General features: G+C 47.1%; 1 protein-coding gene across 12 annotated transcripts in view; it reads right to left on the bottom strand.

Annotated features, from left to right (window-relative positions):
• The window catches only part of TENM4 (teneurin transmembrane protein 4), a 3,057,282-nt gene that overhangs the window by 409,293 nt on the left and 2,634,056 nt on the right, over positions 1–13,933 (bottom strand). For all 12 annotated transcript variants that reach the window (XM_032296006.1, XM_032296008.1, XM_032296015.1 and 9 more), the window contains one exon: positions 12,619–12,888. In XM_032296006.1, coding sequence (XP_032151897.1) covers positions 12,619–12,888 — 270 coding nt within the window. The remainder of the gene's footprint in view (positions 1–12,618; positions 12,889–13,933) is intronic.

Here is a 13,933-nt window from a genome sequence, read left to right as displayed (position 1 = left end):
TGTGTTCTCATCATTCAGCTCCCACTTATAAGTGAGAACATGCAGGGTCTGATTTTTGTTTCTGCATTAGTTTGCTGAGGAAAATGGCTTCCAGCTCCATCCATGTCCCTGCAAAGGATACTTTGTTATTTTTTATGGCTACATAGTATTCCATGGTGTATATGTACCACATTTTCTTTATCCAGTCTAACACTGATGAACATTTAGGTTGATTCCATGTCTTTGCTATTGTAAATTGTGCTGCAGTGAACACATGTGTGCAGGTATCTTTATGACAGAATGATTTATATTCCTTTGGACATATACCTAGTAAGGGGATTGCTGGGTCAAATGGTATTTCTGCCTCTAGGTCTTCAATGAATTGCCACACTGCCTTCCACAATGGTTCAACTAATTTAATTTACACTCCACCAACAGTTTAAAAGCAGTCCTTTCTCTCTGCAAACTTGCCAATGTCTGTTGTTTTTTTGACTTTTTAGTGATAGCCATTCTGACTGGCATGAGATAATATCTAATTGTGGTTTTGATGTGCATTTCTCTAATGATCAGTGATGGTGAGCTTTCTTTTACGTGTTTGTTGGCCACATGTATGCTTTCTTTTGAGAAGTGTCTGTTCAAGTCCTTTGCCCACTTTTTAATGGGGAACAACCCTTGTTTCATTGGCTGACACGGTAATGAAATGAAGTAATGAATGCATACCATCTGGTTCACTGTAAGTATACAATAAATAGTGAGCACTACTCTTACAATTATTGACAGGTAGAGTTTATGAGTAAAAAGACACAGAGAAAGGAGCAGGGGGATGTGGCAAGGGAGGGAGGGAGGGAAGGGGAAAGGGAGGGAGGGAAAGAGAAGCGGTTAACAGCAACATCCATCACAGCTTATGCATCCTTTCAGAGTCTCTTGGGCCCGCCATCTGCTGGCCCCTCAGTCAATGGTAGCACTTCGCTGCCACTGTGGCCAGTTGGTCCATTGAATTCTGCTGCCTAGCACCCATTAACTGCTTGTCTTGCCTTCTTCCCACAGACTGCTCTGGAGACATGACTGTACATACAGCCTGCCTGAGAGCCTTCTCAGGAGCCATTCCTGCTTAGAGATGAGGTAGGTCTGCGGTTTGTTGTGAGGCACTGGCCAGCATGGTGACATATCACCTTTCTTTGCTTCTCATCTTTCTTTGTCTCATGTTCCTGAGATTACTTCTCCTACATAAAGCATCAGCTTTTAATCTTTGCTTCAGCTCTGCTTTCTAGGAAACCCATACTAAATCAGGTTTGTTCAGACAGGAAGATAGTAATTATGTATGCAAACAAACCCTTTATAAAGAAAATCTGATAACAAAATCTGATAGACAAAATCAAAGTCAAATTTTGGCAGAGGTGGGACCTGAGGTTCTTGATAAGTTCATGGTTAGTTATTTATCCAGGGCAAATGCTTTATGAATGTAGGTTCCAGCCAGACCTGCAGCTTTATTTATTTAAACTGCCAGTAACTCAAAGCTAAAGGCGACTGCAGTCTTCTCAAGAACAAGACCACTCTAGATGGCATGTCTGTTCTTGCATGAATCAGGGAAGGCATCTGTCACCTGTAACCTCTCCCTGCTTAAAATATTCCTGTGATTCCTATCACCTTCAGGACAGAGGTTGAACTGTTGAGCCAGTAATTCAGAACCATCCCTTGCCATGATGGAGCCCAGCTCTCCTCCATGGCCACATCTTTTCTTGATCTCACAGACTTTAGCCATAACAGATCTTTTCTATTTCCTAAACACCCTCACCAGCCAGGAGTCACACCCATGCCCTCTGACTGCTAGTCCAATGCTCCTTTTCCTCATTGCTGCTGCTGCCCACCATCAGAGGAAGCTGGGCTTGTCACTTTGGGGAGCGTTTCAGGGAAGGTCTGGTCATCCCTACGGGCTCTCCCTGAAAGAGGCATTTTGTGGGGTATGGGTAATTGCTGCCTTTGGGCTTCATGTATGAAACCCAGATGAACTCCTGGAGCCCCTCTTCATCCTTTGCTCCCTATGTTCCCTTCCAGCGAGAAGTCAAAGGAAAGCAAGTCTTCTATGTGGTGGTCCATCCATCTGCCTGGGTTGATCAGTGTGAAATTAAATTTGTGGTAATGATCTATGGGTTGGGAGAAGCCAGATTTCTCTTGACATGCTACTTTCATGTTGCGCCCATTGCTATCTGCTCTGGGTTCCTCTCCAGTTGCCTTTGTGCTCAGTGGAGAGATCCAGCTGGGTGTGTGAACCCAGCTTATGCCTCATCCAGCCTCTGCATCTTCCTAAGTTAGCTCTCCCTGTTTGGGGACGCTTTTCCTGCTGTCCTTACAGCCCACAGCTACTCTAGGGCTTATTAATCAACCCAATGACCATATACATAGAAGGGAGCTTGGGGAGGGGAGAGGAGAGATGCCCAGGTTCTACAAATTAGGGATTCCAGCTTTATCACTGTACATGCTGTGTGACCTTGAGTAAGTCTCTGATCCCGGAGCAAATCTCTTTTCAGCTGGGTCATGAGCCCCTGCCTGGATACCTAGTCATTCTCAGAAAGGGGACCCTAGACATTCAAGGCCAACAGTTTTTTGCCAAGACTATTACATCATGAATCAATGAATTTTTGAGCTAAGGGCTCCTTGAAGGAAGGGAATTAACATTCACAAGGTGCAGCCATATTCCAGCTACCATCTTTTTTTTTTTTTTTTTTTTTTTGGAGATAGGGTCTTGTTCTGTTGTCCAGGTTAGAGTTCAGTGGTGCAATCATAGCTCACTGCAGCCTCTATCACCCAGGCTCCTTCAGTCTTCTGAGTAGCTGGGACTTCAGGTGCACACCATCATCCTTGGCTATTTTCCGTTGTTATTTTTTGTTCAAGCGTTCCTCCCACCTTGGCCTCCCAAAGTGCTGAGTTCACAGGCATGGGTGCTTGGCTCCTAGCTACCATCTTGTAAGCCTGTGTTTACTAAAATTTATAATAATAAATATATTTTACATGACATTCGAGTACACGTGTTGTATGTAGTGTAACTGGAATAAAAATTTTACAAAATAATACTTATCTTACTATGTTCCATATACCTTATTCTGCTTCTCTCTATTCATTAAATTATTAATAATAATTTATTATGAGATGCAGTTATCTAGGCTGGAGTGCAGTGGTATGATCTTGGCTCACAGCAACCTCCGCCTCCCAGGTTCAAAAGATCCTCCCACCTTAGTTTCCTCAGTAGCTGGGACTACAGGTGTGCACCATCAGGCCCAGCTAATTTTTGTATTTTTAGTAGAGTTGGGGGTTTCACTATGTTGACCAGGCTGGTCTTGAACTTCTGACCTCAAGCAATCTGCCTGCCTTGGCCTCCCAAAATATTTGGATTACAGGCATGAGCTACTGTGCCCAGCCTATTTATTATTTTAAACGATGGTGTTGAGCTATAAAATTTATTTTGTGATTGACTGACCCATAGTTTTAAAAACACTGTTCTGCTTTTTCACATGCATAATCACCTTCCATTCTCATTACAACCTTAGAAGGTAGACGTTCATGTATTCCCAGGTTTCAGATGAAGAAACCGAGACTCAGTGAGATTTAGTAATTTGCACAAAATCACTCAATTCCTAAGTAGTTGAGTTGGGATTCCAAGTTTGTTGCCAAAGGCTATTCTCCTTCCAAGTTATCTCACTCTCTGAGATTCCACTGACCTTTCTTGGCTGATGGGGAATCTATGATAATGCTCAGAGAGAAGTGACTAGGTCAAAGTCACACTAGGACGGGTGACACAGCCTAGAATTGAAACCAGATTCATCCCGGACTCCACACATCTGCCCCTGGAACTAGGCTCCCACAGGCAGGAAGCTCCTCTCCCAATGTTGGTTATTCTTTTTCTTCCCTGAAGTCATCCTGGGTCAGATGAAGTTCAAGCAGCCTCAGAAACCACTCTCCTTGGACAAAGCTGAGCTTACTGACAGGGAAAATGCTTCTCAAACATCTTTCGGTAGGAAGTTTGTCATCATGCATGTCGTTGCCTCCATTGGAATTGAAAGTCGTAGTGTCTCAAATTTAAAACAAAACTCTCATTTGCTGCACCTCTCTGCACACTCGGCGGGTCTTAACCAAGTTTCAGGAATGCAATCTGTCTTAATTTAGCATGGCTCTGAGCCTTCCTTTTCCTCCCTTGCCCTTTCAGAAGAAAGGTGCTACTGTATTAGTATGTGCTGCCGCCAGGGAGAGTCACAGAGCTTGCCAGCGGGAAGTGGTTAGGGGGTGCATTTAATCTGGGCCACGACTTCTTAAAGGGACTCCTACGAACCACAAAGCTAGCAGCCATTGTCAGGTGTTGGCTCCCAGATCACAGGCAATTCCAGCAGATGCCATGCTACAGAGAGGAGGCCCCAGGTCAAACTCCACTAAGGCAGCTTGAGGCAACCAAGCAGAAGGAAGGGCTAAAATTATGGCTTAAAGGGAAGCTGAGATTGTATCAAAAAATGATGGTTCCAAGAGTCTCATGTGGAAGATAAGGCTAGGCTGGGTGAGGGAGTCAGGCAGCAAGGTCAGAAACCAAGATGGCTGGCAGCGGGATGGGGCGTGCTGGGAGGAGTGGGCAAGGGACACGGCTCAGGACCAAAGCCATGGACTAAGAACAAGAAGGCACGGGTGTGGCACGGGGCAGGCTGTGGCTAAAGGACCTGAACTGGGCCAAGTTAGCGGTCAGGCCGGGAGAAGGGTCAGAGGTGAGCCCCCTATCCTTAGAGTACTGGCAAGCCATTCTGGTCATAGAATTTAAGAGTACTGAAGTCATCCTCAATGCTAACAAGATGATGGGGAGCAACAGGGAAGAGAAAGTTCTATCCCCTTCCACAGGTACAGGTAGTACCCTCACTGCCGCACCTCAGTGAACTACATCCTTTGCCCATTCCTCACCTATGGCTCACTCTAACCTGACCACCTGTCGTCTCTCTCCTGGATGACTGCAAGAGCCACCTACTTCAGCCTTTGCCTGTTAGACTACTCTCAACACAGCTTCCAGAATGATCCCGTTCAAGCATTAGTCAGACCTCATCACTTCTCCACTCAGAACCCTCCCGCGGCTCCCCTCACTGGCCTGCACACACTGGCCTCCCCTCCCCTCTTTGGCCTCCTCTACCATCTAGCCACTCTGGCCTCCTTGCTGCACTTCAACTAGCCACACACACACTCCTGTCTCAAGGCTCTAGAACCTTTGCCAAGATCACTTTTCTTCCAGACATCCTCACAGCCTGCTCCCTCACCTACCTCAAGGCTTTGTTCAAATGTCACCTTCTCCATGAAGCCTTCTCTGGCTACCATATTTACAACTGCAACCCCCACCACCCAGACACACCTTGGGACTCACTGTCCCCCTTTCCATAACAACTATTATAGAGAAACAACCTATGCTATTTATTTTTCATCTTGTTCATCATCAATCTCCCCATTAAAATGTAATCTTCATCAGAGGGGGCAGTTTTGTCTGCTTTGATCATTGCTGGAACCCCAGTACCTAAATGAGTGCCTGGTACATAGTAGGTGCTCAACAAATTGTTGTGGAATGACAGACAATCCAACTAACTTGCCATCCTTATCTCCTAGGACACTGCCCCCCATTCCCAGTTGCACACACTTATGTTCTAGCCTTATGTGACACACCTTCAACTGGTTTACCCCCAAGCTTTGCCCACATAAAACATCCCCTCTGCCTACTCTTTGCCTGTTAAAGTGTTTTCCAGCCCTCAAAACCTAGGGACCAGCACTTCTTCCATAAAGCCTTCTCAGATACGTCCTGGTGGAATATTTCTCTTAACCCTCTAAAACACATACTTCAAATATCATTCCTCTAGCATGTCATAATTTGAGAATGGCCCAGTGTAATCTCCAGGTCCTGATCACTTCTAATAGGTTATAGATTCACTTTTTTTTTTTTTTTTTTTGAGACAGAGTATGGCTCTGTGGTCCAGGCTGGAGTGTAGTGGCGTGATCTTGTCTCACGGCAACCTCTGCCTCCTGGGTTCAAGTGATTCTCCTGCCTCAGCCTCCCAAGTAGCTGGGACTACAGGTGCGTGCCACAATGCCTGGCTAATATTTTTGTATTTTTAGTAGATACGGGGTTTCACCGTGTTAGCCAGGATGGTCTCGATCTCCTGACCTTGTGATCCATCCGCCTTGGCCTCCCAAAGTGCTGGGATTCTAGGCATGGGCCACTGCGCCAGCCTGGGTTCACTTTCTTTTCTGGAAGTTTGTAATATTGACAAAGAGGTTTATGTTCTGGATATAGCTAGAATCATCTCCCAGATCTCATATATTTTATGGGTTGAGCTAACATAAACATGTCTCTATAAAACAAAAAAGATTGTAGCACACAGTGGTCCAGAAGGATAATGAGTACTGTAGTGGGATGGATCTTGATTCACACCCTGCCTCTGACGTTGACTAGCTGTGCACCCTTCAACGATATACCTAACTGCTCCAAATCTCTGTGTCCTTGGCTAGAAAATGAGGGCAGGTTAAGAGTTGGTGGGCTTGTTGTCTCCAAGGTTCCTTCTAGCTCACAGATTCTTAGAGGCTCAAAGGCTCTGGCTCTACCAGGCTCTACTCAGTTCTCTTGGCAGCCTGGGGGCTTACAGCATGCACAAGGTTTACGTGGATAGCTCTGTCTGGTAAGGGACTCTAATTCCTTGAAAACATGGAGCCCCTCTGCCTTCCTGGGAGAGCTGTGCACTGGCTTCCAAAGCAGAATAGTAATCAAATGTGGGCCCGATCCCCACCCTAGCAGATGGAACCTAACTTCCCACCCTAGAAGATGGTGCCTCATTGTACAATGGGTTGGGTTGCTGCAGTACTTTGACCACCTTGGGACTTAATGGTAGATATTCTTATAGATTTTTAACCCCAAGTCTCATGGGTATGGGGGCAGGGAGAGCAGAGCAATTAAATGGAATTAATTGGTAATGAGCTCCTTTCTCACTGTGCTTTGGAGATGCTCACCTAATCTACTGATTCTGAATGAGCAATTTGGCTGCCTAATTAGGTTAACCAATAATTTCCCTTTTGACACCAGGCTGCTTGATAATTTGGAGTGTGGGGGGGTGGTAATTGTGATCCTGTTTCATTGTTTCCTTTCAAAGTAGATTTCTCAATTTGCCACTGGGATTAGATCAGGAGTACATTCGTACTGTTCCCCAGCCCCATCATGCTTCTGCTTGCCTCCAAGCCTTGGCTCAGGCAATTGTCTCTACTGGGAATGCCTCTCTCAGATCCCTCAGAGGCAGTGAAATCCTACCAGGCTTTCAAGCCCCTTGCATAACACGAGTGGAATGAAGGAATGAGCCTTTGTGCCCTCAGGGCAAAATGAACTGCTCCTCTATTGTCATCATCCAGCTCTTTAAAAAATTAATATTAATAGCTCCTGTGAATTAAGGCCCAACACAGACCAGACGCTTCACAAAAGCTGTAGTACAGGCTCCTGGCAACACTTCCAGGAAGGAAGATGGCACGCTGTTTTTGCATTTTTTTCTATTATGTGAAAAATACATAACATTTAATCCTTTTAATCATTTTGAGGGATATATTTCAGTGCCATTAGTGTAGTCACACTGTTGTGCATCCATTACTCTGGCTTCTCTCCGAAACTTTTCATTATCCCAAACTGAAAATCGGTACCCATTAAACAATAACTCCCCATCAGCCTCTTCATAGTCCCTGGTAACCACTGACATACTCTTTTTAAAATGACAAAACTGTGGCTCCGAGACGTGAAATGACTTGCCCAAGATCTCAGAGCTGGGACTGGTACAACCCGGACTTGAGGCCAGGTCTCCTCACTGGACTCTGAAACTAGCATTCTTTTTCCACTCTGAAACACTGCCTGCTGCACCTCCATTAAAGAGCCACAAGGTGGTCAGAGCCCTGCCTCCCCCACGGGTCATCTAGAGTCCACATCCTAGAATAACGCTGCACAATGAAGGAGCTCAGTATAGCCGTGGGACGAATTACAGAATGAATCCACAAAAGACACTGTGTCAGCTTGACCCCGTGCTTGGGAGTGAAGCTCAGATTGCAACTTTTGCTATCTAAAAAACATCTATTGCATGCTGACTGTGTTCCTGACATGCCGGCTTCCCACTGTCCCCCAGCCTGCTGGCCCCTCCTGGCAGGAGAGGAGAGGCCTGAGGGCTAGCTCTGCCTGAAGGCCCTGGGTAGGAAGATTTGTGTTTACATTACACAGTCAATTCTGTATTTATTTTAGATATTAAGCAGTGACATAAAAGCTGCTGACATTAACCTTCAGGGGCAGAAATTGTCTTTAATGGACCCCATAAAAGTTATTATTGATGGCAGCTGCATGCAGCATCACTGTGACCTCAGCAAAAGCCTCCACCGCTATCAATACTGTTGACAATTACTATTGACTAATGCAGGGCCGGGTGTGGAGGCAGAGTAAATGTTCCTGCGGCTGGAAGTTGCCGGGGGTTATGCTTCACATTTCACATTTATCTGGTAAGGATCTCTGAGAACTTGGTTGTAGTGAGTGGCCTCAACTGAGAGCTGAGGATGCTTGTAGGCTCAAATGGAGGCAGGCAAAAGGCTCAGACTATTAGAGTTGGCTCAGGCCATCAGAGAGACCAGACTTCAAATCTAAACTCTGTCAACTTGTCGACTCACTGGCTGTTGTGTCTCAGTTTGGAGCTTCAGGTTTCCCATTCAGCAAATGGGAATGGTAATGAGTTGCCGGGGGATTAAAGGCAATTGCACATGTGCCTGAGGTTGCTGGCTTTGCCCTACTCCTGAGAAGTGACCACACTGTGATGGGTTGACTGACAGGTCCAGTGGAACTGAGCCCTGTTCTGATGGTGAGATCCGAGTTCTCATCACAGGAAAAGGAGAGAGCTGGCTGGGGCCCAGGGGTTCAATGAGGTCAGGCAGAACTAGAGAAAGACGGGAGAGTGGGAAGGCAAAAGAAAAGGGAGAAAGAGGCTGAAAGGAACCAGGACTTTTGTGGTACAGCCTGGCTCCAACTCAACCAGACATGTGGTCCTGTGCACAGCCTTTAATCTCTCAGTGCCTCCGTTTCCCCAGCTATCATTTGGGGAGATAATAGTGTAAGAGGAATAAAAGAGTGAATAAAAGGGAGCCACTCCCATGATTGCTGTTATTATTTAGACCTGAGTACCGCATAACAAAGCTGTTAATGTAACTTCCCAACCTGGATTGAGTAGACACCTATGAGGAGTGTAGGTTTAGGGAGTCCAGGCTTGGAAGGGATGTGGGAAACAGAAGCCCTTTATTAGGTTCATCTGCCCACTTCCTCGCCTAAGTACACTGAGGCTTCAAGTTTTGTCCCTAGTGTGGAAATAGATGATCATAAAGAGATGACAACATGGCCAGGGGTGCAGGCAGCCATTTCTCCGTCCCCATTATCAAAGGCTGAAACTCTTCAGGCTTGGTGAATACGTCATTATCACCCAACAGAGGCTTAATTAAGCTGTAATTCAGTTCTCAGGGAATATACAATAATGTGGGCGGTGTGCACCTCTTTCTGTCATAACTTTATGGAAAATGATCATTAGTCACCACAGCAAGAAGGCTTCAAAAGAACAAATAACCCAATTATTTTGCTATAGAGGGAATTCACTAGAACCAGGGCTATAAGAGTACAGATTTTAGAGTCATATAGGCTTGAGTTCCAGTCTCATCTTGCTAGTTGTGTGACCTATGGAGGTTTCTTAACTTCTCTGGGCTGCGGCATCCTTACTGTGTACAATGGGGATAATAAAACCTTCTTCAAGGGAAATTTGTAGGGGGAGTAAATGAGATCATATAGCTAAAGCAGTTAGCACTGTGCTTAGGTTCAGATAACGGCAGCAACTATTAATTATTATTATTTTTAGGCAGAGTCTCACTCTGTTGTCCAGGCTGTAGTGCGTGTTGCAATTTTGGCTCACGGCAAACTCCACTTCCTAGGTTCCAGTGATTCTCCTGCCTCAGCCTCCTGAGTAGCAGGGATTACAGGTGTGCACTACCATGCCTGGCTAATTTTTGTATTTTTAGTAGAGATGGGGTTTTGCCATGTTGCCCAGGCTGGTCTTGGACTCCTGGCCTCAAGCAATCCATCCACCTCGGCCTCTGAAAGTGCTGAGGTTATAGGCAGGAGCCATCATGCCCAGCCACACAACTATGAAGTATCAGTGTTGTTATTATCATTTTCCTCTTGTGCACCTTCATTTTCTGCACGCACTTAGACCGAGGATTCTAGATCTAGAAGGTCCTACAGGTCATTTAGCTCAGCTAGACCCAAAAAGTGTTGATTAGAACACTGGTCCCACCAGATGCTCTGAGAATGAAAGAGTTCTGTGGTCAAATCGATCTGTGGAATGCTGCATACATCCTTGGGTAATCTATCCATTAGCATGCACATTAACATCTTAAAAACTCTAAGAAGTCCTGCAGTACAGAAACTGGTTTAAGTTTGTTTAATTCACAGTGTCCTACATTATTCAACCACAGAACACCCCTCTACCTCATCTAAGAATTAACACTCTCAGATCAGGGAATGGTAATTTAATTTAAACTATTTTATAGATGAGGAAACTGAGGTCCTGAGAAAGGATGCAATTCACCCAATGCCACACCCTAGACCATTAACAGAACTGGGGCTCCCTGCCTGCTGTGGTGTGGTGGCACAGACCCTAATGTCTTTGTGCCAGGCCCTGCACTGCCCTTCAATTTAGTGCTCAAGTTCAGTGTGTGGTGGGGGTGGGGAGAGGCAGGGCTACTGGCTGGGCATGGCCTTGAGAAGGTGGGTGAGGGAGTGTAGGTGGCTTCCCACCATAGAGAGGGAAACTCCTGCGGTACTGAGGTCATAAGTTCCTTCACAGGGCTGGCTGGGGGTGAAGAGAGAGTGACACTGCCACGCTAGTACCCAGTACCCAAGCCACTGCCACCCTCCCGCCCCTAGACAAGTACACAGGCTCCTTAGAAGAACATGTGAGGCCTCTGGGAGGGGTGGCAGGATACACCTTTGGAACTGGCTGCATGGGACTCTGGACCCTAAGGGGATACATTTCCCCATCTGACCCTGACCATGCGTGGTCTCCTGCCCATCCCCAATCTGTGGATCAATCTTGGTTTTGCACCACTCAGCTGAAGACTCCTCTTCAGAGACTAACCCATCTAAGCCTCATCTCTGACCTGGTCCCTGCCCTGATCCACGGGAATCCAGGCCAGGAATCACGAAGATCTACATTTGAAGCTAGAAGCCAGCATGGGGCACTGACACCAGGCTCGGTGCTTCCTGTTCTATTACTATTTCTGACTGCCCTCCCCACACCCTTTTGCTGGTTCTGGTGTGGAAGCACTAGCGGACCTCCTCCTCACTATACTTCCCAGAAGCAGCCCTCCAGGTGCTGGGGCTGTGCCTGGGCTCTGCCACTGTTTCTAAGGCTTTGCTGCCAGAACCCGGCAGGACCCACCCTGGTGCTGACCTGGCTCAGCAAAGCTATGCATGAAATACACAGAGGGGGAGATTCCCCCCGGGCGGCTAGTCTTCACGAAGGACTGCGTTAGACTTAGAGCCCCTCAGAACGCTGCCAGCAAGGTCCCGAGAGGAAAGAGGAAAACGCTGAGACTGGGCTCCCTTTCCTCCACCGTGAAAAGGAGGCGTGGGAACCAGATGTCATCCTTTCCTCCCACAGCCTCTCTCAGGCCTTGTGAAGGAGCGGCAGGGAGGAGAGAGGAATAGGGAGTGTGGAGCTGGCACTTCCTGGGATCAGGGGGAAGCTGGAGCAAAACTTCAAGTTTTAATTGTTAAAATTTATATATTTTTGTCTTTTCACTTTCTTTTTAATAGACAAATAATAGTTGCATATATTTATAGGGCACAATAGGGTGTTTTGATACATGTATACACTGTGGAATGATTAAATCAAGTTAATTAACATATCCCTTATCTCACATATTTTTTTGTGGCAGAGTATTTAAAAATGTACCCTTTTAGCAACTCTGAAATATAGAATGTATGCTTATTAACTATAGTTGCCATGCTGTGCAATATATCTCAGAAATTTATTCTTCTATTAACTGAAACTCTGTATCCTTTGACAACATCTCCTCTAAACCTCAAGATATAAGCTATCCCAAAATGACAGCTTTTGTTTGGAAGCCATCCTCTGAACCACATAAGATGCTGGGATGGGACAGCGTTCCTGGAGGTCGCCCAGGACTGCCAGGCACCTGGAGCTAGAGATGGCAGGAGCAGGATTCAGGCAGGACCAGGCCTTGCTGATTTCATAGAGGACACACTATGGGGGCTGTGTTACCACTGTGAGTGCCCTCCCTGCTCCCCTGCACACAGGCACCTTGGAAGCAATGACCCAAAACCTTACACGCCTCCCTAATCCGAAAGGAAAAAGCAGCGACTCCATTTCTGGCATGTCACTCATGGGTGGGCATTTCACATGACTGCAAGAGACTCTGACTTTTGACCTCTGAGGGCAAAGCAATTTTTCACCAACTTCACCAGAGCCCCTGGCGATGGAGCAGGAAATCAATATTGTCAATAAAACCCCAGCCCCACAACCCAGGCACCTGGCGCAGGCCAAACCAGCCACTCACCAGTCTCCGTGTTTTCGTGCTCGGTGTCCGTGAGCGTGAGGTTGGAGTTGGCCCGGCTGGACAGGCAGGAGCTGCGCCCTGACCGTGTGCTCCGGCCCCACAGCCGCACAGGGTGCTCAGGGGACAGCACCGTGTCAGCCTCCATGTCAGCATCGGAGCCGGCCCCCATGGAGTAGCCGCAGTGGGGGAGGCCAACGTCTGTCCGGTACAGGGTCCCGTGAGGGGGCGTTACTTCTCCCAGCCCGAGCTCCCGCAGGGTGAAATTGGCACCTGGGAGGAAACACAGGTGAGCTTGGTTAGGGCGCTGAGCAGAGGTCTGCCTCTGCCTCTGCCTGAAGCCTGGCCTTCTTACCCCAGGAGTCACTGTCATTCTTTGAACTTGTTGTGGCATTCTATGCCCCTGCCTTTGCTCAAGTGATCACCTCTGCCTGGAGGGCTTTTTCTGCCCCCTGTTCACCAGTGTGAACCTTCCATTTCCTTTAAGCCTCAACTCAAATGGTGACTGCTCTGTGAAATCTACCCCAATACCAACACCTGTGCAGAATTCATTGCAACTTTCTCCAGGATTTTTCCAGAGTCCTTGGCCCTGGCCATACTGCACAGCAGAGTTGTCTAAGGGTCTGCCCCTCTGCTGGAGGTGGCCTCAGCAAGGGCAGGCACCATGTCTTGTTTATTCTTAAATCCCTAGAACAAAATGCAGTACACAGAAGGGGCTCAATAAATGCCTACTAAAGTGAATTGATGGCTTCAGGTGTCTTTTTCCAGGGAGGACTTGTCAGAAAGTCCTGAGCAGGGCAGAAGCCCAGTGGAGGAGATCTAAATGGCTCCCTTGGGGCCAGAAGTCCCTTTCTTGCCAGGTCAAGAAAGTCTGAAGCTTGAGAGTGAAGAAGATGGGAACTGGCAGAGAGAAGTCAGCCTCGCGCCAGGAAAAAGGCTCTGCCTGCTGCTCCCTCATCCCAGTGAGGGCCGTGGTAGGGAACTGGCAGAGACAGGTCTTTGAGGGCTTGGGCAGGCCTGGCAAAGCCTAGGACGGAGGCTGGGGTGGATGTGGGTGAGAGAAGTTCACCTAGGATTAGTATTTGAGTGACAAAGAGAATGCTGACTTTATGGAAAACCAGCCTCCCTGTCACTCCTGCACGTGAATTCCATGTCTATTCAGGAACAGCTTCTCCCACATATCTGGTATTTCCAGGAATGTGTTGGGGTGAGGGTAAGGAAGAGGAGTATACAAAGGCAGTAAGGGTCAGATCCCACTTAAAGTGATGATCTGGGGAACCGGACTTATAATCAGGCAGGACCCACATTTAAACCAAGT

The sequence above is a fragment of the Sapajus apella genome, unplaced genomic scaffold (genome assembly GCF_009761245.1).
Source record: "Sapajus apella isolate SASKATOON/1434 unplaced genomic scaffold, GSC_monkey_1.0 scaffold34, whole genome shotgun sequence".
NCBI classification, from domain to species: Eukaryota; Metazoa; Chordata; class Mammalia; order Primates; family Cebidae; genus Sapajus; species Sapajus apella.
This window is presented reverse-complemented; position numbering and strand designations above follow the sequence as displayed.